The 22261-nt window shown below is 55.1% G+C and overlaps 1 protein-coding gene across 1 annotated transcript in view; it reads right to left on the minus strand.

The window, feature by feature from the left end:
• The window catches only part of SMARCA4 (SWI/SNF related BAF chromatin remodeling complex subunit ATPase 4), a 28569-nt gene extending 6558 nt beyond the window's left edge, over nucleotides 1-22011 (minus strand). Inside the window, 27 exon segments of the mRNA XM_082076543.1 lie at nucleotides 775-1002; nucleotides 2317-2480; nucleotides 3944-4110; nucleotides 4264-4310; nucleotides 5079-5165; nucleotides 5482-5589; nucleotides 6215-6328; nucleotides 7146-7388; nucleotides 8184-8294; nucleotides 8458-8524; nucleotides 8597-8760; nucleotides 8870-9020; nucleotides 9727-9836; nucleotides 9957-10014; nucleotides 10977-11107; nucleotides 12116-12166; nucleotides 12916-13083; nucleotides 13150-13323; nucleotides 13905-14078; nucleotides 14950-15076; nucleotides 16380-16638; nucleotides 17324-17422; nucleotides 18794-19147; nucleotides 19873-19987; nucleotides 20868-20956; nucleotides 20959-21110; nucleotides 21909-22011. Coding sequence (XP_081932669.1) covers nucleotides 775-1002; nucleotides 2317-2480; nucleotides 3944-4110; nucleotides 4264-4310; nucleotides 5079-5165; nucleotides 5482-5589; nucleotides 6215-6328; nucleotides 7146-7388; nucleotides 8184-8294; nucleotides 8458-8524; nucleotides 8597-8760; nucleotides 8870-9020; nucleotides 9727-9836; nucleotides 9957-10014; nucleotides 10977-11107; nucleotides 12116-12166; nucleotides 12916-13083; nucleotides 13150-13323; nucleotides 13905-14078; nucleotides 14950-15076; nucleotides 16380-16638; nucleotides 17324-17422; nucleotides 18794-19147; nucleotides 19873-19987; nucleotides 20868-20956; nucleotides 20959-21058 — 3660 coding nt within the window. The 5' untranslated portion in view covers nucleotides 21059-21110; nucleotides 21909-22011.
• Nucleotides 22012-22261: the final 250 nt, after the last annotated feature.

The following is a 22261-nucleotide window of genomic DNA, read 5'->3' on the forward strand; positions in this document are numbered from 1 at the left end:
TTTTAGCCCCAATTATTTGGATTTTAGGCCCCACACGCCCTTGACTTCCCTGCCATTTTCTTCCTGCCAATTTTTTCCCTGCCATTTCTTCCCGCCATTTTCTTCCCGTCAATTTTTTCCCCGCCATTTTCTTCCTGCCATTTTTTTCCTGCTATTTCTTCCCGCCATTTTCTTCCCGCCAATTTTTCCCCGCCATTTCTTCCCCACCATTTCTCCCCCGCCATTTCTTCCCGCCATTTTTTTTCCCCGCCATTTTCTTCACGCCAATTTTTCCCCGCCATTTTTCCTTCGCCATTTCTTCCCGCCATTTTCTTCCCGCCAATTTTTCCCCGCCATTTCTTCCCCGCCATTTCTTCCCGCCAATTTTTTCCCCGCCATTTTCTTCCCGCCAATTTTTCCCCGCCATTTCTCCCCCGCCACTTCTTCCCGCCATTTTCTTCCCGCCATTTTCTTCCCGCCAATTTTTCCCCGCCATTTCTCCCCTGCCATTTCTCCCACCATTTCTCCCGTGCCATTTTTCCCCGCCATTTTTTTCCCACCATTTTTTTCCCCGCCATTTTCTTCCCGCCAATTTTTCCCCGCCATTTCTCCCCTGCCATTTTTCCCCGCCATTTTTTTTCCCACCATTTCTCCCCTGCCATTTTTCCCGCCATTTTTCCCCCCACCAACCTTTCTCCCTCCATTTTTCCCCTCCATTTTTTCCCCGCCATATTTTTTCCCGCCATTCCCCCCCATCTCCCTCCCCTCCCTTTCCCCGCCGATCTCCGCCCGCACCTCGTCCTGCTCCTCGTGCTCCAGGATGGCCTGCAGGAAGGCGCGGCGCTCGTGGCTGGACGACTTCTGGTCGAACATGCCGGCCTGGATGACCTTCTGGTCCACGTTCAGCTTGTACTTGGCGGCCGCCAGGATCTTCTCCTCCACGCTGTTGACGGTGCAGAGCCGCAGCACGCGCACCTCGTTCTGCTGCCCGATGCGGTGGGCGCGGTCCTGCGCCTGCAGGTCCTGCGCCACAACGGCCGCTCGCAGCCATGCCCGGAAAAACGCCGTTTCCCAGCGCCCCGCAACCCCAAAAACGCCGTTTCCCAGCGCCCCGCAACGCCAAAAACGCCGTTTCCCAGCGCCCCGCAACCCCAAAAACGCCGTTTCCCAGCGCCCCGCAACGCCAAAAACGCCGTTTCCCAGCGCCCCACAACGCCAAAAACGCCGTTTCCCAGCGCCCCGCAACGCCAAAAACGCCGTTTCCCAGCGCCCCGCAACGCCAAAAACGCCGTTTCCCAGCGCCCCACAACGCCAAAAACGCCGTTTCCCAGCGCCCCGCAACGCCAAAAACGCCGTTTCACGCCCTAAAACGCTGCGCTGACGGGGAAACGTCGGAACTGCTGGTGTGGGGAAACGCCAGCCGTGTTGGTGCAGGGGAATTGGGGCAGAATCACCGAGTTTTGGGGCGGAATTTGAAGGTTTGGGGCAGAAACGCAAAATTTTGTGGTGGAATTCAAAGTTCTGGGGCAGAAACGCAAAATTTTGTGGTGGAATTTGAAGGTTTGGGGCAGAAACGCGAAATTTTGGGGCGGAATTGCCAAGTTTTGGGGCGGAATTTGAAGGTTTGGGGCGGAAACACAGAATTTTGTGGCGGAATTCGAAGCTTTGGGGCAGAAACACGAAATTTTGGGGCGGAATCGCCAAGTTTTGGGGCGGAATCACCAAGTTTTTGGGGTGGAATATGAAGTTTTGGGGCAAAACGCGAAATTTTGGGGCGGAATCATGAAGTTTTGGGGCGGATTCTCCACGTTTTGGGGCAGAATCCTGAGGTTTTGGGGCAGAATCTCCACATTTTGAGGCAGAATCTTGAAGTTTTAAGGCAGATTCCCCACGTTTTGGGGCAGAATCCCCACATTTTGTGGCAGATTTTCCACATTTTAAGGCAGAATCTTGAAGTTTTGGGGCAGAATCCCTGATTAGGGTTCCAGTCACTGTCGAAGATGACGACAGTGATTGTTTGTGCGTGTTTTTGGTTATTTTGGGTTATTTTTCAGTGATTTTGGTACCTGATCAGGGTTCCGGTCGCTGTCAAAGATGCTGACAGTGATCGTTTGTGCGTGTTTTTGGTTATTTTGGGTTATTTTTCAGTGATTTTGGTACCTGATTAGGGTTCCGGTCGCTGTCAAAGATGCTGACAGTGATTGTTTGTGCGTGTTTTTGGTTATTTTGGGTTATTTTTCAGTGATTTTGGTACCTGATTAGCGTTCCGGTCGCTGTCGAAGACGACGCTGGTGCATGTTTTGGGTCATTTTGGGTCACTTTGGGCGGTTTCCGTACCTGGTGGGGGTTCCAGTCGCTGTCGAAGATGATGACGGTGTCGGCCGACTGCAGGTTGAGGCCCAGCCCGCCGGCGCGCGTGCTCAGCAGGAAGATGAAGTACTCGGAGCCCGGCTCGTTGAACGTCTTCAGCAGCATCCCCCGGTCCTCCGCCTTCGTCGTGCCTGCGCCACGCCAGCGCCGCTGCTACACCCGCACTGCACCGCACTGCACCCGCACTGCACCCGCACTGCACCCGCACTACACCCGCACTACACCCCTATGACACCCGCACTGCACCCCTACAACACCCGCACTGCACCACCGCTCCCACCCCGCTCGCTCCTCCGTTACTCCCATCCCAGGTTACTCCTGCGTCAGGTTAATCCTCAAGTTACTCCAGCCCCATGTTACTCTTGTCTCCAGTTACTCCAGCCCCATGTTACTCCAGCCCCATATTACTCTTGTCTCCAGTTACTCCTCGGTTACGCAAGCCCCATGTTACTCGAGCCCCATGTTACTCCTCAGTTACTCCAGCCCCATGTTACTCCTACACCATGTTACTCCTGCCCCATGTTACTCCTCAGTTACTCCAGCCCCATGTTACTTCAGCCCCATGTTACTCCAGCCCCATGTTACTCCTACACCATGTTACTCCTGCCCCATGTTACTCCTCAGTTACTCCAGCCCCATGTTACTCCTGCCCCATGTTACTCCTCAGTTACTCCAGCCCCATGTTACTCCTACCCCATGTTACTCCTGTTTCCAGTTACTCCTCGGTTACTCCAGCCCCATGTTACTCCTGCCCCATGTTACTCCTCAGTTACTCCAGCCCCATGTTACTCCTGTTTCCAGTTACTCCTCGGTTACTCCAGCCCCATGTTACTCCTACCCCATGTTACTCCTCAGTTACGCCAGCCCCATGTTACTCCAGCCCCATGTTACTCCTTGGTTACTCCAGCCCCATGTTACTCTTGTCTCCAGTTGCTCATGTCCTGGGGTTACTCCCAGTTACTCCTCAGTTACTCCAGCCCGATGTTACTCCTGTTTCCAGTTACTCCTGCCCTGAGTTACTCCTGCTCCAGGTTAATCCTCAGTTACTCCAACCCCAGGCTACTCCTGTTTCCAGTTACTGCTGCCCTGAGTGTCTCCTCGGTTACTCCAGCCCCATGTTACTCTTGTCTCCAGTTACACCTCAGGTTACTCCTGTCCCACATTAATCCTCAGTTAGTCCAGCCTCACGTTACTCCAGTAACCTGCAGTTGGTTTTAAGGCCACATTTGGGCCCACGTCTGGTTTTAAAGCAGCACTTGGACCCGTAGTTGGTTTTAAGGCAGCGTTTGGTGTGTTTAGAACCACAGCTGGTTTTAAGGCCACAATTCGGGCCCACGCTTGGTTTTAAGGCCACGAGCTGGGCCCACGCTTGGTTTTAAGGCCATGAGTTGGGCCCACGCTTGGTTTTAAGACCATGAGTTGGGCCCACGCTCGGTTTTAAGGCCACAATTTGGGCCCACGCCTGGTTTTAAGGCCACAATTTGGGCCCACGCCTGGTTTTAAGGCCACAATTTGGGCCCACGCCTGGTTTTAAGGCCACAGTTGGGCCCAGGGCGGGTTTAATCTCTGGATTAACGGCACCGTGGCCACTCACCATCCAGCCTGAGGTACTTGAAGCCACGGTAAGCGAAATAATCCTCCATGATGGTCATGAGCGACGTCATCTGGCAGAACAGCAGCACCTTGTGGTTGGTGGCGCGGAGCTTGGGCAGGATCCTGTCCAGCAGCTCGAACTTCCCCGACGCCCGGTACAAATCCAGCCTGGAAACGGGGCAAAAAAGAGCCATTTAGGTTAAAACCGTGGCGGCGGGGTCGTTAAGAGGCGGATTCATCAATTCGGGAGGGGGAAACGCACAAATATCTCCGGAAAATAAAGAGGAGAAGCGAAACGTTGCGCTCAGATAGCCAGCTCACCCTTGCACGATGCCGCCCGTGAAGCCCAAGTGCTCCGAGAACGATTCCTGCGAGCGGGAGGAGAAACCGCGTCGGAAATCGGGGCAAAATTCACGATGGAAACAAGAATTTGCGTCGGAAATTGGGGCTGAAATTTCGCGTGGAAAATTGGGGCCGAAATTATTTGATGTGGGAAATTGGGGCCGAAATTTCCAATGTGGGAAATTGGGGTTGAAATTATTTGAGGTGGGAAATTGGGGCCCAAAATTTCACGCGGAAAATCGGGGCCCAAATTTTACGTCGGAAATTGGGGACAAAATTCACGTTGGAAATTGGGGTCGAAATTTTACGTGGGGAATTGGGGCCGAAATTTCAATGTGGGGAATTGGGGCCGAAATTATTTGATGTGGGGAAATTGGGGCTGAAATCATTTGACGTCGGAAATCGGGGTCAAGATTATTTGATGTGGGAAATTGGGGCGGAAATTGTTTGATGTGGGAAATTGGGGCCCAAAACTTTATGTCGGAAATCGGGGACAAAATTCACGTTGGAAATTGGGGCCGAAATTTCAACATTGGAAATTGGGGCAAAATTTCACGTCAGAAATTGGCAAAGAACTGATGTCGGAAATAACGTCAGAAACCGCCCCTAAAACCCCCAGAATTGCCCCCAAAAGCAGCTCCCGGGTTCTAAACCACCCACTCAGGCGCTGTCGCTTCACCGGGCGTGTTTGGGCTGATTTTCGGGCGTTTTGGTGGTGAAACGGCGCCGCCGCGTTTCCCGCCCTCCGGAACAGGGTGTTTGACCCGATTTTGCATGTTTTCGGTGGGTTTTACCTCGATGTGCTGGAACATGTAGGGGTGGTTGCAGATCTTGCGCAGCTGCATGATGGTGTTCATCAGCGTCTTGGTGCCGCCCTTCCCCTGGCAAATTAAATCGCAATTAAAAACCGCAATTAAAAAGGCGGCGAGTTTGGGGCTTAAAAAGGTGAAAAGCCGCGAGTTTGGCACCCAAAGAGGTGTTTCCAGCCCCAATCTGACCACAGAATGATGGCAAAAAGTCGCGGTTTTGGCGCCAAAAGAGGCGAAAAGCCACAATCTTGGTGCCCAAATAGGCGAAAAGCCGCCATTTTGGCGCCCAAAGGGGTGTTTCCAACCGCAATCTGACCACAAAACAATGGTGAAAAGCCGCGATTTTGGCACCAAAAGAGGCGAAAAGCCGCGGTTTTGGCGGGCGCACCTTCTTGTCCTTCTCGGAGCCGTCGGTGAGCAGGACGCCCTTGGCCTGCATGTGCCGGTACAGCACGCGCTGCAGCGCCGACATGTCGCATTTGATGACGTATTCCACCTGCGGGGACAGCGCGGCTCCGGTCACCCCCGGCACCCGTGGCGCCGCGCAAGTTCACCCAAAACCCCCGTTTGCAGAGCATTTGGGGTGGAAAAGCCCCTCAGGATCATGGAGTCCAACCACAACCCACCCCCGGCACTAAAATGGCCCCAAGAAGCTCCTCTGTTCACCCCCCAGTGATGGCTGCTCCAGGCAGTGATCTTGGTGCCCCTGGGGCCGCCATTTTGGGCCCTGAGGTGATTTTGGCGCCATTTTGATCCCTGAGGTGATTCTGGCGCCATTTTGGGCCCTGAGGTGATTCTGGCGCCATTTTGGGCCCTGAGGTGACTCTGGCACCATTTGGAGCCCTGAGGTGATTCTGGCGCCATTTTGAGTCCTGAGGTGATTCTGGCGCCATTTTGGGCTCTGAGGTGATTTTGGACCCTGAGGTGATCCTGGCGCCATTTTGGGCTCTGAGGTGATTTTGGCGCTATTCTGAGCCCTGAGGTGATTCTGGCGCCATTTTGACCCTGAGGTGACTCTGGCGCCATTTTGAGCCCTGAGGTGACTCTGGCGCCATTTTGGGCCCTGAGGGGAGAAGACCCCGACACAGACGGAGCCCCGAATGGAACGGCGTTTCTCTCACCTTCTCGGGCAGTTGCGCCTCCACCTCCTTCTTGAGGCGGCGCAGCAGGAAGGGCCGCAGCACCTTGTGCAGGCGCCGGATGATCAGGATGGTCTCCTCCTCGTTCAGGTCCACCTGCGGAAAACACGGCGCTTAGACTGCGAACCGGACGCCACAAACCGCCCGGGCGGAACCGCCGCGACCCGCGGGCTCTGTGGGTTAATTTCAGGCTGGTTTTATCTTCCCCGATAAAGTTTGGACATCGCGATACGTTAACGGCAGCGACGGCTCCGCGTTCTGAGATTTTGGTTATTTGAGACTCAATTCGATTTGAGACTCGAATTTGATCATTTTAGACTCGAATTTGATTGAGGGATTCAAGACTTGATTTGATATTTGATCCCAGACTCGATCATCAAAGTTGAATCAAGTCTTGGATCATCGAAGTCGAGTCTCAACTCATTGAAGTCGAGTCTCAAATGCCTCAGTAAAGCTGTCTCAAACAATTGAATTTGAGACTCTACATTGATGATCCAAGAATTGATTTGAGACTCGACCTTGCTGATCCAAGACCTGATTCAAGACTCAGCTTTGCTGATCCAAGACTTGATTCGAGACTCGATGTCAATGATTCAAGACTTGATGTCAATGATCCGAGATTTGATTCAAGACTCGACTTTGCTGATCTGAGACCCGATTCAAGACTCGGCTTTGCTGATCCAAGGCCCAGACCTGATCCGAGACTCGATCTGAGACTCGATTCCAGACTCAACTTTGATCCGAGACTCGATTTGAGATTCGATTCCAGACTCAACTTTGATCCGAGACTCGATTCCAGACTCAACTTTGATCCGAGACTTGATTTGAGACTCAACTTTGATCCGAGCCCCGATCATCCCCCGAGCAAACGCCATTTCCCGGCGGCTTTTCCGGCCCGCCCCCGTCCCGTCACCTTCTCCCCGGTCATGGCGAAGGGCGCGTTGAACCACTGCTCGAAGGTGGAGCAGCTCTTGAAGATGGTGGGCAGCAGGAAGTTGAGCAGCGCCCAGAGCTCGGGCAGCTTGTTCTGCAGCGGCGTCCCCGTGAGCAGCAGCCGCCGCGGCGCCACGTAGTGCGTGTTGAGCACCTGCGTCAGCTTGCAGTGGTGGTTCTTCATGCGGTGGCCCTCGTCCACGATCATGTACTTCCAGCGGATCTGCGGCGGGACAGGCGGAATCACCGCGCGGGGAAACCGGGGAGAGCCCGCACGCCAAAGATTTGGCGGAAAACGGTGGCGCTTTGGGGGGGTTTGGGTGTTTTTTTGAGGGGTTTTGGGCGTTTGTGAGTTAAGCTGGGTTTAACGTGCTTAAATGGAGGAGAAAGGGAAGGGGGTTCGCAAGTTAAGCTGGGTTTAACTCGGTTAAAGGGAGGGGAAAGGGAAGAGGGGTCGCAAGTTAAGCCGGGTTTAACTCTGTTAAATGGAGGGGAAAGGGAAGAGGGGTCACGAGTTAAACCGGGTTTAACTCGGTTAAAGGGAGGGGAAAGGGAAGAGGAGTTGCGAGTTAAACCGGGTTTAACTTGGTTACACGGAGGGGAAAGGGAAGAGGGGTCGTGAGTTAAACTGGGTATAACTCGGTTAAACGGAGCAAAAAGGGATGAGAGGTCACGAATTAAACCAGGTTTAACTTGGTTAAATAGAGGGGAAAGGGAAGAGGGGTTGCAAGTTAAGCTGGGTTTAACTCAGTTAAACGGAGGGGAAAGGGAAGAGAGTTCGCTCAGAAGCAGCTTAAACACAGCTTAAAATCTGGGGCTGATTCTGAGCGGAGATTCTAATTAACCCCGAGTGGAAATCAATTCTAATTCCAAGGGGAGATTCTAATTAATCCTGAGCCGAAATTCTAATTCCGAGCCAAAATTCTAACTGATTCTGAGCCAAGATTCTAATTCCGAGGGGCGATTCTAACTAACCCCGAGCGCGCGCGCCCAGCCCGTTAAGCCGGGCTTAGCCCACCTTGGCCAGGATGTGCTTGTCCTTGATGATGTACTCGTAGGTGGTGAGCAGCACGTTGAACTTGCCGCTGCGCAGCTGCGGCACGAACGCCCGTCTGGCCGCCGGGGAGCCCTGCGCGCGGTGGCACAACATGGTGATCAACACCCCCAACGCCTTCGCCTCCCGAGCGCCGCCCTCCCGAGTTCGTGACCCGGCGCCGGGAAACGAGTTTGCCACGGGACGACCGAAAAATCGCCGGGCAGGATGGATTAAAAGCCGAAGTGAAGGGAAATACCTTGTAGGACACCTTGACCACCGAGGGCGCCCACTTGTCGAACTCGTAGGCCCAGTTTGAGAGCGTCCTGGGGGAAAACGGGTGAGAAACGGTTAAAACGGGTCAGTTTTTGGGGGGGTCTCGGCGGGACGGGACGTACGAGAGCGGGACGATGATGAGGAAGGGCCCGTTGATGCGTTTGTGCTCCATGAGGTACGTGATGAGCGCGATGGTTTGGATGGTCTTGCCCAAACCCATCTCGTCGGCCAAGATCCCGTTGAGGTTGTTGTTGTAGAGCGAGACCAGCCACTCCAAACCTTTGATCTGCGCCGGAAAACACCGGAATTCACCCCAAAAACCGCCCCGCTGGGGGTGCTAATAGGCGGGGAGGAGCTCGGGGGGAGGTAATTAATTAATTGGGGTTAATGAGCACCTGGTACTGCTTGAGGACGCCGTTGACCATGAGCGCGGACTGCTTGTCCACGCGCTCGGTGACGGCGTGCGCCACGGCGTAGTACGACTGCAGCCCCCGCGCCAGCGCCTGCGACACCCCGTACTCATCGTCCACGTCCTGCTTGGCGTTTCTGGGCCGAGAAACGGGGAAATCGGTCAAAAACGGCGAAGGTTCCGCCTCCCCGGCGCGCGGGGTTTGCCGAGATCCGTGCCGATTTTGGGCTCGTTTCACAATGTTCGGTGCGAAAAACGGGAGCGGGACGCGTTGGATTCACCGCTCGGGCGCCGGATAGGCGGGAAATGCCCCCAAAACGGCGGGAAACGCCCCCCAAAAAAGGCGGGAAACGTCCCCCAAAAAGGCAGGAAACGCCCCCCAAAAAAAGGCGGGAAATGGCCCCAAAAAAGGAGGGAAACGCCCCTCAAAAAAGGTGGGAAACGCCCCCAAAAAAGGCGGGAAACGCCACCCAAATGGCGGGAAATGCCCCCAAAAAAGGTGGGAAACGGCCCCCAAAAAAGGAGGGAAACGCCCCCCAAATGGCGGGAAACACCCCCAAAAAAGGTGGGAAACGGCCCCCAAAAAAGGAGGGAAACGCCCCCCAAATGGCGGGAAACGCCCCCCAAAAAGGCAGGAAACGCCCCCCAAAAGGTGGGAAAGGCCCCCAAAAAAAGGGGAAATGCCCCAAAAAAGGCGGGAAACAGACCCAAAAAAGGCGGGAAACAGCCCCAAAAAAGGCGGGAAACAGCCCCAAAAAAGGCGGGAAACGCCCCCAAATGGCGGGAAACGCCCCCAAAAGGCGGGAAACGCCCCAAAAAGGGAGCGGGAAGGAAGGGACTCACTCGATGATGTGCCTGGCGTCCACCTCGGACACGTCGTCGCTGTCGGGATCGGGGATTTTCTTCTTCTCCTCCACGGGCTGCGCGGGTTGGGGCTGCTCCTCCTCCTCCTCCTGCCACACACCCCAAATCCCGGGTTTTGCGGTGAAAACGGCGGCGGAACGGGCGGGAAAGGGGCCGGGAAGGCGCTCTGTGGCAGCGCTGACAGAGCGCAGGGACACGGGGGTTCTCACCTCCTCGTCCTCCTCCGAGCCGCTCTCCTCGCTGTCCGACCTGGGCGCCACTTCGTACCTAATTAAACACAAGTGGTAATTAAGACTAACGGCCAACGCGCTGCGGATCGAGACGCTCGGGTTGCGTGAGGAAACTCTGCGTTAAACCTCCAATTTTGCCCAAAACTTGTGTGTTAACTCCGATTTGGCCCCATTTTCAGACCGTTTGGCCCCGTTTGCTCCCCATCTCTCCTCCCCCAACGTGATTTCTGGCCCGTTCCACCCCAATTTTCCCCCATTTAGCCCTGTTTCTCCCCATTTCCCCCCCTTTCTCCTCCCCGATGTCATTTTTGGCCCGTTTCACCATATTTTCCCCCCTGTTCATCCCTGTTTTCCCATTTGGCCCCATATTCCACCCCCCAATGTCACTTTTGGGCCCGTTTGGCCCCATTTTTCCCCATTTTCCACCCCCAGTGTCATTTTTGGCCCCATTTTCCCCCCCTGTTCATCCCCATTTCCCCCCATTTTCCCCCTGGTTTGGTCCCATTTCCCCTCCCCTCAGTGTCACTTTTGGGCCCATTTGGCCCCATTTCCCCCCCTGTTCATCCCCATTTCCCACCCTACCCATCACCATTTTTGGGCCCGTTTGGCCCCATTTCCCCCACCCATTCGTCCCCATTTTCCCCCCATTCATCCCCATTTGTCCTCATTTGCCCCTCCCCTCAGTGTCACTTTTGGGCCCGTTTGGCCCCATTTCCCCCCCTGTTCCTCCCCAATTCCCCCCATTTGTCCCCATTTTCCCCCCAGTTTGGTCCCATTTCCCCTCCCCTCAATGTCATTTTTGGGCCCATTTGACCCCATTTTCCACCCCCAGTGCCATTTTTGGCCCCTTTTCCCCCCAGTTTGGCCCCGTTTCCCCCCCATTTTCCACCCCAGTGTCATTTTTGGCCCGTTTCCCCCCGTTTGGCCCCGTTTCCCCCCCATTTGGCCCCGTTTTCCCCCCATTTGGCCCTTTTTCCCCCCGTTTTCCCCGTTCCGCACCCCGGGTTCATCTCCAGCCAGGCCTCCAGCTGCCCGGCCTTGGGCGCGTCGCTGCCCGTCAGGATCTTGCCGCTCTCCACGTGGATCACCTTGACCGGCAGGTCGCTCATCTGGCTCGTCTCGTCCAGCGGCTGCGCACACCCCAAAACCCCCAGTCACCGCTTCCGCCGCACACCCCAAAACCACCAAATTCACCGGTTCCGCCCCAAACCCCCAGCGGTTCGATTCCGCCAACGCGCCGAGCGCAAAACGCGCCACAATTGGGCGTTTTGTGTCAGAAAATCAGCGTGAAGCTCAAGGGGCTTCGGGCACCAAGGGACGGTCAGAGCCAACGAGTGGGAGATTTAACGGCAAAAGGGGTAAAATCGGAGGATCGGGCGCCAATCAAGGTGGCGATTGAGCACCAATCAAGGTTATCAGGCACCAATCAAGGTCATTGGGCGCCAATCAAGGTGGCGATTGGGTGCCAGTCAAGGTTATCGGGCACCGATCAAGGTTATCGGGCGCCAATCAAGGTTATCGGGCACCAACCAAGGGGGTGATTGGGCGCCAATCAAGGTCATCGGGCGCCAATCAAGGTTATCGGGCGCCAATCAAGGTTATCGGGCGCCAATCAAGGTTATCGGGCACCAACCAAGGGGGTGATTGGGCGCCAATCAAGGTCATCGGGCGCCAATCAAGGTTATCGGGCGCCAATCAAGGTTATCGGGCGCCGATCAAGGTTATCGGGCGCCAATCAAGGGGGTGATTGGGCGCCAATCAAGGTTATTGGGCGCCAGTCAAGGTCATCGGGCGCCAATCAAGGTCATCGGGCGCCAATCAAGGTCATCGGGCGCCAATCAAGGTTATCGGGCGCCAATCAAGGTCATTGGGCGCCAGTCAAGGTCATCAGGCGCCAATCAAGGTCATCGGGCGCCAATCAAGGTCATCGGGCGCCAATCAAGGTTATCGGGCGCCAATCAAGGTCATTGGGCGCCAATCAAGGGGGCGATTGGGTGTAAAACTAATGGGTGTAAAATAAGGTTATTGGGTGTAAAATTAATGGGTGTAAAAATCAGGTTATTGGGCGTAAATTATTTGGTGTAAAGGTTATTTGGTGTAAAATCGGGTTATTTGGTGTAAAATGGGGTCATTTTTACCTCGCCGTCCGGCCCAATCGCCGGCGTCTGCCCCTCCGCGTTCTCCGCCTTCTGCAAGAGGAGAAAGCCGCTCGTTAGCACCCCAACTTCATTAACACCCCGACCTCCTTAACGCCCCAAAGTCGCTCATTTACACCCCAAAATCGCTCACTGATGCCCCAAAGTTGCCCCTTTACACCCCAAAGTCGCTCACTGATGCCCCAAAGTCACTCATTGATGCCCCAAAGTCACTTGCTGACGCCCCAACGTTGCTCATTAACGCCCCAAAGTCATTCATTAATGCCCCAAAGCCGCTCATTGATGCCCCAAAGTTGCTCATTGATGCCCTAAAGTTGCTCATTGATGCCCAAGTCACTTGAAGCACCAAAGTCACTCGCTGACGCCCCAAAGCCGCTTGTTGACGCCCCGAAGTTGCCCCAAAGTCACTCGTTGAACCCCCAAAGTTGCCCCAAAGCCACTCTTGATGCCCCAAAGTCGCTCATTTACACCCCAAAGTCACTTGTTGAAGCCCCAAAGTTGCTCATTTACACCCCAAAGTCACTTGTTGAAGCCCCAAAGTTGCCCCAAAGTCACTTGTTGATGCCCCAAAGTCGCTCGTTGACGCCCCAAAGTCACTCGTTGACACCCCATAGTTGCCCCAAAGTCGCTCATTTACACCCCAAAGTCACTTGTTGATGCCCCAAAGTTGCCCCAAAGACACTCTTGATGCCCCCAAACCGCTCATTGACACCCCAACATTGCTCATTGACACCCCAAAGCCGCTCGTTAAGGCCCTGAGCTCACCCCTCCCGCTCCCCCACCTTCTTCTTCTTCTTCTTCTTCTTCTCCTTGGCCACCTGGGCCGCCTTGTGCTGCCGCACCAGCTCCGTCAGGTTGGCCACGTACTCGTCCGTCTGCTGCAGCAGATACGCCAACCGCTTGTCCTTCTTCTGGTCGATGAGCTTGCGGTAGCCCTCCTCATCCTCCGCCTGCGGGACCGGCCCTCGTTAGCGCTGACGAGCCCCCCGCGCGGCGCCCGGGGCGGGCGGACTCACCATGAGGCGCCGCATCCGCTCCTTCTCGATGCGCTCGTTCTCCTTCTTCTGCTCGCGCTCCGTGTTGGCGTGGTAGGTGGCCACGGCCTTGGTGAGCTTCTGGATCTTGGCGCCCACCGAGCGGTGGTACTCCTTGAAGTCCTTGGCGTGCTGGAGGATGCTGTTGAGGTATTCCTGCCGGGGGAGGCCAGAAAAGCTGGGTTAGGACCAAAAAAGTGGGGCGGATAGGACCTAAAGTCTATGGGGCGTCTAGGACCTAAAGTTGAGTGGGGCGTCTAGGCCCAACAAGAAGTGTGGGGCATCTAAGCCCAACAAGAGAGTGGGGTGTCGAGGCTCCAGAAGAAGTGTGGGGCGTCTAGGCCCAAAAACAGGTCATCAAGTCAAAGAAAATGGAGCGTCTAGGCCTAAAACTGGATCATGTAGGGCAAAAAAATGGATCATCTATGTCAAAAAATGGTCATCTGGGCCAAAAAGCAGATTGTCTAGGGTAAAAAAAGAGGACCCTCTAGGCCCAAAAATGGATCATCCAGGTCCAAAAAATGATCATATGGGCTGAAAACCCAACTGTCCAGGCCAAACAATGATTGTCCAGGCTAAAACCAGCCCAAACAACCCAATTGTCTTGGCCAAAACCCAACTGTCTAGGCCCAAAAAAGACAGTTTAGTCCAAAAAATGATCATCTAGGCCAAAAAAAGGACCACGCAGGCCAACGAGGACCCGCTGAAAAAGGGGAATTGTCTCAAATCCCGCCCACCTGGTGCTTCTGCCGCCGCTTCCGCTCCTGCTCGATCTTCTGCTGCTTCTCCAGCTTCTCGGTGATGCGGGCCTCGCGCAGCGACTGCCGCTTGCTGCGCTTGTACGCCTTGGCGTTGAGCGCCGTCTCCAGCGCCGTGTCGCGCCGCATGCACACCACCACCTCCTGGCGCAGCTTCGGGGGAAAACGCCAAAATCCAGTCAAATTTATCATAATTAACCACAATTAACCAATTCCACGTGCACACCACCACCTCCTGGCGCAGCTTCGGGGAAATAACGCCAAAACCCAATCAGATTTATCATAATTAATCACAATTAACCAATTCCACGTGCACACCACCACCTCCTGGCGCAGCTTCGGGGGAAAACACCAAAATCCAATCAGATTTATCATAATTAATCACAATTAACCAATTCCACGTGCACACCACCACCTCCTGGCGCAGCTTCAGGGAGAAAACACCAAAATCCAATCAAATTTATCATAATTAACCACAATTAACCAATTCCACGTGCACACCACCACCTCCTGGCGCAGCTTCGGGGGAAATAACGCCAAAACCCAGTAAAATTTATCATAATTAATCACAATTAATTCCCCGGGCGACGCTGCAGAGCAGGATAAATCAGGTTTTATGGGATGAGCGTGTATTTGGGGGCGACCCTGGTGCCATTTTGTGTTCTGAGGTGATTTGGTGCCCCTGGTGTCACCACTTTGGTTCCCCTGGGGCTGCCATTTTGGGCCCTGAGGTGACTCTGGCACCATTTTGGGCCCTGAGGTGATTCTGGCGCCATTTTGGGCCCTGAGCTGATTCTGGCGCCATTTTGAGCCCTGAGCTGATTCTGATGCCATTTTGATCCCTGAGGCGATTTTGGCGCCATTTTGAGCCCTGAGGTGAGGAACCCAAAACCTCCAGGACTCCCTGGAGGGATTTAAAGGCGTTCAGAGCAGGTTTATGGACACGGTTCAGTTGGGTTGCGGTTGGACCGATGACCTGAGGGTCTCTCCCAACCGAAACGATTCCACGGCTCTACCGCCGTACCTGGCGCTGGAAGTTGAGCAGCCTCAGCGCTTTCAGTTCGATGGTCGCTTTGGTTCTCAGGTCGCCGGCGAGGGAGCCGGGGAGGTTCTCCAGCTCCTGGATGCGGTGGGCGATGCGCGCCTGCAGCCTGCGGGCAACGGCACAAAATCAACCATTGCTGCTCGTGTCGGAGCTGCCAGCGTGATGCCAATCGGCGGCAGCTTCACCCGCAGGGCTGGCGGCTCCAGCACCGCCCTGGGCAGCCTGTTCAACGCCCCACAGCCCTTTGGGGAAGAAATCACCCCCAATTTCCACCCTCACCCTCCTTCTCCAGCGCCTTCCCAGCTCCGTTCCCTCCTCTCAACCCACTCCAGCCCCTCAAGGGTTTTAATGGCGTGAGGTGACCCCAACACCCCTGGGGCCACCAGTTGAGCCCTGAGGTGATCCCGGCGCCATGTTGAGCCCTGAGGTGATTCTGGGGCCAACATTTTGTGTTTTGAGGTGATTTTGGTGCCATTCTGATCCCTGAAGCGATTCTGGCGCCATTTTGAGCCCTGAGGGGATTCTGGTGCCATTTTGAGCCCTGAGGGGATTCTGGCGCCACTTTGAGCCCTGAGGCGATTCTGGTGCCCCTGGGGCCACTACTTGATGTTTCAAGATGATTTTAGTACTATTTTGTGTTTTGAGGTGATTTTGTGCCCCTGGGGCTTCCATTTTGTGTTTGTTTTGAGGTGATTTTAGTGCCATTTTTTATTTTAACTTGATTTTAGTCCCGTTTCATGTTTTGAGGTAATATTGGGGCCCCTGGGGCTGCCATTCTGAGCCCTGAGGTGATTTTGGTGTCCCTGAGGCTGCAATTTTGTGTTTTGAGGTGACTTTGATGCCATTTTGTGTTCTGAGGTGATCCCACCACCCCTGGGGCTGCCATTAGAAGCCCTGAGGTGATTCGGGCGCCATTTTGGGCCCTGAGGTGATTCTGGTGCCCCTGGGGCCACTACTTGATGTTTTGAGGTGATTTTGTGCCCCTGGGGCCGCCATTTTGAGCCCTGAGGTGATTCTGGCGCCATTTGAAGCCCTGAGGTGATTCTGGCGCCATTTTGGGCCACTACTTGATGTTTTGAGGTGATTTTAGTACTATTTTGTGTTTTGAGGTGATTTTGTGCCCCTGGGGCCACCATTTTGAGTCCAGAGGTGATCCTGGTGCCATTTGAAGCCCTGAGGTGATTCTGGCGCCATTTGAAGCCCTGAGGTGATTCTGGCGCCATTTTGGGCCACTACTTGATGTTTTGAGGTGATTTCAGTACTATTTTGTGTTTTGAGGTGATTTTGTGCCCTTGGGGCTGCCCTTTTGAGCCCTGAGGTGATCCTGGCGCCATTTTGGGCTCTGAGGTGATCCTGGCGCCATTTTGAGCCCTGAGGTGACCGTGGCGCCGCCATTTTGAGCCCCTCACCTGTATTCCCTCTCTTGCAGGATCTCCACCGGGTCGAGCCCGCGGGGTTTCTGGATGGGGGTGATGCGGTTCTGCTTCTGGTGCAGCTGCACCATGGGCGCGGGCTGCGCCGGCTGCCCCGGCGACTGCGTCTGCGGCGGCATCACCGGCGAGGCGGCCGGCGGCACGGCCGGGGGCGCCGGCGACGGGCGCCCCGTGGGCTGCGGGGGGATCAGCTTCTGCGGGGCGCTCGTGGGGGCGGCCGCGTTCGCCATGGGGCCTGCGGGAGAGATTTGGGGGAATGATACACACAGTTAGCTGAGAGCCACCCTGAGTTGTGTGAAAACAGCACAGAATTCACTGAAAAACACCCCGAGTTGGGTGAAAAATGACCTGAGTTGCGTGAAAAACGTTCCAAGCTGCATGAAAAATACCTCGAGTTGCGTGAAAAACGCCCCAAGATGGGTGAAAAATGACCTGAGTTGCCTGAAAAACGTTCCAAGCTGCATGAAAAATACCTCGAGTTGTGTGAAAAATGGTCTAAGTTCCCTGAAAAACACCCTGAGGTGGGTGAAAAATGACCCGAGTTGGGTGAAAAACGACCTGATTTGGGTGAAAAATACCTCGAGTTGAGTGAAAAACGCCCCGAAATGGGTGAAAAATTACCTGAATTGACTGAAAAACGCCCTGACTTGGGTGAAAAACAGCCCCAAGTTGTGTGAAAAATGGTCCAAGTTCCCTGAAAAACACCCTGAGGTGGGTGAAAAATGACCCGAGTTGGGTGAAAAAACACCCCGAGTTGGGTGAAAAATAAAAACACCCCAAGTTGCTCAAAAATACCCTGAGTTCCCTCAAAAAAACTCTGGGATTTTAACCCGGAATCTCCCCCCTTGGCCCCATCGTATTGTTAAGCGCCAGCCCCTAACGAACCTTTGGTTAATGAGCCTTTTGTTAACGAGTCTCACCTTCAGGCCAGGGCTTGGGGGGGCCCCCGGGGGGCTGTCCCGGCATCCCGGGGGGGACTCCTGAGGGGCCGGGGGGCGGCATGTTGGGCCCCCCGATACCTGAGGGACAGAAATAATGAACGTTGGTAAAAGGAAGCGCGTGGTGTTGATCTTTGTGGTTTATCGGAGCAAACGTTCACCCCCCGCAGAGAAACTGGGTCACAGCGGGGGCAATGGGATGAAGAGGAGTCCCCCCCCGCCCCAACATGGGGTGATGAAGGGCAGGAGGAGGATGAGGAGCCCCCCACATTAGGTGAGGAAGGACACAAGGAGCAAGAGGAGCCCCCATGAGAGGTGATGAAGGACACGAGGAGGTGACAAATGACACAAGGAGGATGAGGAGCCCCATGTGAGGTGATGAAGGACACGAGAAGGTGACAAATGACACAAGGAGGATGAGGAGCCCCATGAGAGGTGACGAAGGACACGAGGAGGATGAGGAGCCCCATGTGAGGTGATGAAGGACACGAGGAGGTGACAAATGACACGAGGAGGATGAGGAGCCCCATGTGAGGTGACGAAGAACACGAGGAGGATGAGGAGCCCCATGAGAGGTGACGAAGGACACGAGGAGGTGACAAATGACACAAGGAGGATGAGGAGCCCCGTGTGAGGTGAGGAAGGACACGAGGAGGATGAGGAGCCCCATGTGAGGTGACGAAGGACACGAGGAGGTGACAAATGACACAAGGAGGATGAGGAGCCCCATGAGAGGTGACGAAGGACACGAGGAGGATGAGGAGCCCCATGAGAGGTGACGAAGGACACGAGGAGGTGACAAATGACACGAGGAGGACGAGGAGCCCCATGAGAGGTGACGAAGGACACGAAGAGGTGACAAATGACACAAGGAGCCCCATGAGAGGTGACGAAGGACACGAGGAGGTGACAAATGACACAAAGAGGACGAGGAGCCCCATGAGAGGTGACAAAGGACATGAGGAGGATGAGGAGCCCCGTGTGAGGTGACGAAGGACACGAGGGGGTGACAAATGACACAAGGAGGATGAGGAGCCCCATGAGAGGTGAGGAAGGACACGAGGAGGATGAGGAGCCCTGTGTGAGGTGACGAAGGACACGAGGAGGTGACAAATGACACAAGGAGGATGAGGAGCCCCATGAGAGGTGATGAAGGACATAAGGAGGATGAGGAGCCCCATGAGAGGTGACGAAGGACACGAGGGGGTGACAAATGACACAAGGAGCCCCATGAGAGGTGACGAAGGACATGAGGAGGATGAGGAGCCCCATGTGAGGTGACGAAGGACATGAGGAGCCCTGTGTGAGGTGACGAAGGACATAAGGAGGATGAGGAGCCCCGTGTGAGGTGACGAAGGACACGAGGAGGTGACAAATGACACAAGGAGCCCCATGAGAGGCGACGAAGGCCACGAGGCGGCCGAGCCGCCGTCGGCCACGCGGAGCCCTCACCGTGAGGTCTGCTGTAGCCGGGCGGCGCGGGGCCGCTGCCGGGCGCGGGTCCCTGTGCCGGCGCGGAGCCGGCGGGCGGAGGTAGCGACGGCATTTGCTGCTGCATGCCGGGCAGGGGCCGCTTGCCCTGCACCGCCAGCTGCAGGTGCTCGGGCAGCGGCTGCCCCCGCGCCAGCATCTTGTAGGCCATGATCTGCGCGCGCAGCTGGTGCAGCTGGCTCTGGTTGAACGGCGTGGGGCCGCGCGGCGCCTGCCCCAGCGCCTCCCCGGCCTCCAGCGCCGCGGCCGACGACGAGCCGTTGGACGGCACCGGGCTGGAGGCGTGCTCCGAGCCACCCAGCGGCGACGGGTACCCTGCGGGAGACACGGAGCCGTCACGGGGGAGACAGAGAGAGCTGGTGGGGATGGAGAGGGGAGCGGGGAGAAAATGGCGAGAAGGTGCTGGGGGGGGCGAGGGGAACGGGGAGAAAATGGCGAGAAAGTGCTGGATGGGAATTGTGGGGATGGCGATGGGGAACTGGGGATGGCGATGGGGAACTGGGAAGGATCTGAGACGGGAATTGTGGGGGTGGTGATGGGGAACTGGGGAGAAAATGGGGGGAAAGTGCTGGGGGTGATGGGGGGGACTGGGGAGGATCTGAGATGGGAATTGCGGGGATGGCGATGGGGAACGGGGAGGATCTGATACAGGAATTGTGGGGATGGAGAGGGGAACGGGGAGAAAATCGGTGGGAAAGTGCTGAGGGTGGTGAGGGGAACGGGGGAAAAAATGGCAGGAAGGTGCTGGGGGTGACGTTAATCTAAACGGTGTATATTCCAGTAGTACAACTTGTGCTTAATTAATATCAGGACAGTATGATGGGGATGGAGGCTCAAGGCACAAAACTAAGTCATCTTTGCACCTTGTATATGGTCGTGTTGGACAGGAAGCCTTAAAATTTCACCCCTGATTTCAGTGCAAATGAGGGTGATTTTAACGAAAATGAACCCCCACCTTGCGAGTGCTGGTCCATGGGGCTGGGAAAACACCCCTGATTTCAGTGCAAATGAGGGTGATTTTAACGAAAATGAACCCCCACCTTGCGAGTGCTGGTCCATGGGGCTGGGGGGCGGCCCCATGCGCAGCCCCATCCCCTTCATCTGCCCGTAGCGCGGATCCTCGGCCAGGCCCTTCTCGTGCAGCGACTCCATGGGCTGGGGGAGAGAGCAGAGTCACAGAGGGACGGGAGAAAATAGGAAAGGGGTTAAAGGCTTCGCCTGGGGGGGGTTTGTCCTGGGTCTTTGGGGTTACGGTGCTGAAAACGGGTGGAAAAAGGGGGGTTTAGGTGATGAAATACAACACAAAAATACAGGAGCGCTGGGGAAAAGGGGGTTTGGAGAAGGAAATTTAATAAAGTAACTATAGAACTGACGAGGAAAAGAGGGTGGTCACCCATCCAAGCGCTGACCGGGCCCGACCCTGCTTAGCTTCCCAGATCAGACGGGATGGGGCGTTCTCAGGGTGCTATGGCTGTATATATTATATATACATATATATGTGTTCCCCAAGTATATCCTAATAATATGTGAACTAAAGGGCAGAGCAGAGGGGCAGGAGAACCTCTCTGACCTACTGACCACCCCCTTCTAATCCCCCCAGGTACCACTGGTCTCCCATCCAAGCACTGACCGGGCGTGACCCTGCTTAGCTTCCCACATCAGGTGAGATGAGGCATTCTCCAGGTGCTATAGCTCTATATATTATATATATATATGTTGCCGAAGTATATCCTGACAGTATGTGAACTAAACCCTTTTTCCATGCTCATCCTGCTGTCCCCAGGACCCCCAGCTCCCTTTTCACCACTCGTTCCCACCCTACGCTGGCACCTGGGGTTGTCCTGCCCAGTTACAACACTCTGCGCTTGTTCTATTCCAACTGGTCTCCCATCCAAGCACTAACCGGGGCAGACCCTGCTTAGCTTCCCAGATCAGGCGTCTCCCCCGGCCCAGCTGCCCAGTCTCTGGATGGCAGCGCAGCCCCCCAGTATGAGCCGCCCCCCCAGTTTGGTGTTAACGGTGTTAATGGTTTTACCTTGTGCATCTGGTGCAGGTTGTCCTGAGCGTACCCCCCCGCGGGGGGCCCGGGGGAGGGGCCCATGATGCTGTGGGCGGAGCCGGGGAGGGCCCGGGGGAGGGGCCAAGCATGGCCCCGGGGGAGGGGCCGGGCCCGGGGGAGGGGCCAGGCCGGGGGGTGCCGCCCATTGGTGGGTCCGGGGTTGCCATGGTTACAGCGGGGGGCGGGGCGAGCGCGTCTCAGCCGGCGGGGGGGCGGGGCCTGTGGAAAATAGAACAGAATGAGGGGGGAGGGGAAATGGGGAAACTGGGGGGAAAAGGGGAAATTGGGGACCCAGAGCAGAGTTCTCGCTAATGAGCTGAGCACGTTAACGAGCCCAGAGCATGTTAATGACTCCAGAACACGTTAACGAGCTCCCCCCCCCCGGAACACGTTAATGAATCTACATGTTAATGAACCCAGAACATGTAAATGAACCAACATGTTAATGACTCCAGAACACGTTAACGAGCTCCCCCCCCCCGGAACACGTTAATGAATCTACATGTTAATGAACCCAGAACATGTAAATGAACCAACATGTTAATGAATCCAGAACACGTTAACGAACCACACAATATGTTAACGAATCCAGAACACGTTAATGAACCACACAACATGTTAACGAACCCAGAACACACTAATGACCCCATGTTAATGAACCCAGAACACATTAATAAACGCACATGTTAATGACTCCAGAACACGTTAACTACCTCAGATGTTAATGAACCCCCATGTTAATGACCCCAGAACACGCTAATGACCCCACATCACATTAATGAACCCAGAACACCTTAACGACCCCAGAACACGCTAACGATTATCCAGAACCACCGCAATTAACACGCTGCTAACGAGGTTCCATCACAGAAACACGGCCAGTTTTGCCCCTTTTCACCCATTTTTTGCCATTCTGGGCACCGCAAAAATTCAGATTTGTTTTGCATTGACCCCAAAATTCTTATTTTTAAGGGAAAATCCCCATTTGCCGCCCCCGGCGCCAACGCGGCCACTCACCCACGGGCATGGAGCTCTTGAGGTGTTTTGGGGTGAGAAACGAGGTTTTTTGGGGCGAGAAACGAGGTTTTTCGGGGTGAGAAACGAGGTTTTAACGCAGGGCTGCAAAAAAAACAACAGCAATTAGTCCCCAAATCCCCAATTAGTCCAAAAACCACCCCAATTAGTCCTAATTTGAGGCCCAGCTTTGATTTTCTCGCGGGAGCGTTAACGACGCAAACCTAAAAATCTCAGTTTTTAAAAGGAGGAAACGAGAAATAGGGAAAAATAGGAAAAAACCCAAACTCATCTCGGGGGGAAAAGCTGAAAACGCCGCGTTTCACCCCAAAAAGGGGGTGTTAGGTTATTCCCCC

Source organism: Streptopelia decaocto, assembly GCF_964273445.1.
Source record: "Streptopelia decaocto genome assembly, contig: HAP1_SCAFFOLD_1356, whole genome shotgun sequence".
NCBI lineage: Eukaryota > Metazoa > Chordata > Aves > Columbiformes > Columbidae > Streptopelia > Streptopelia decaocto.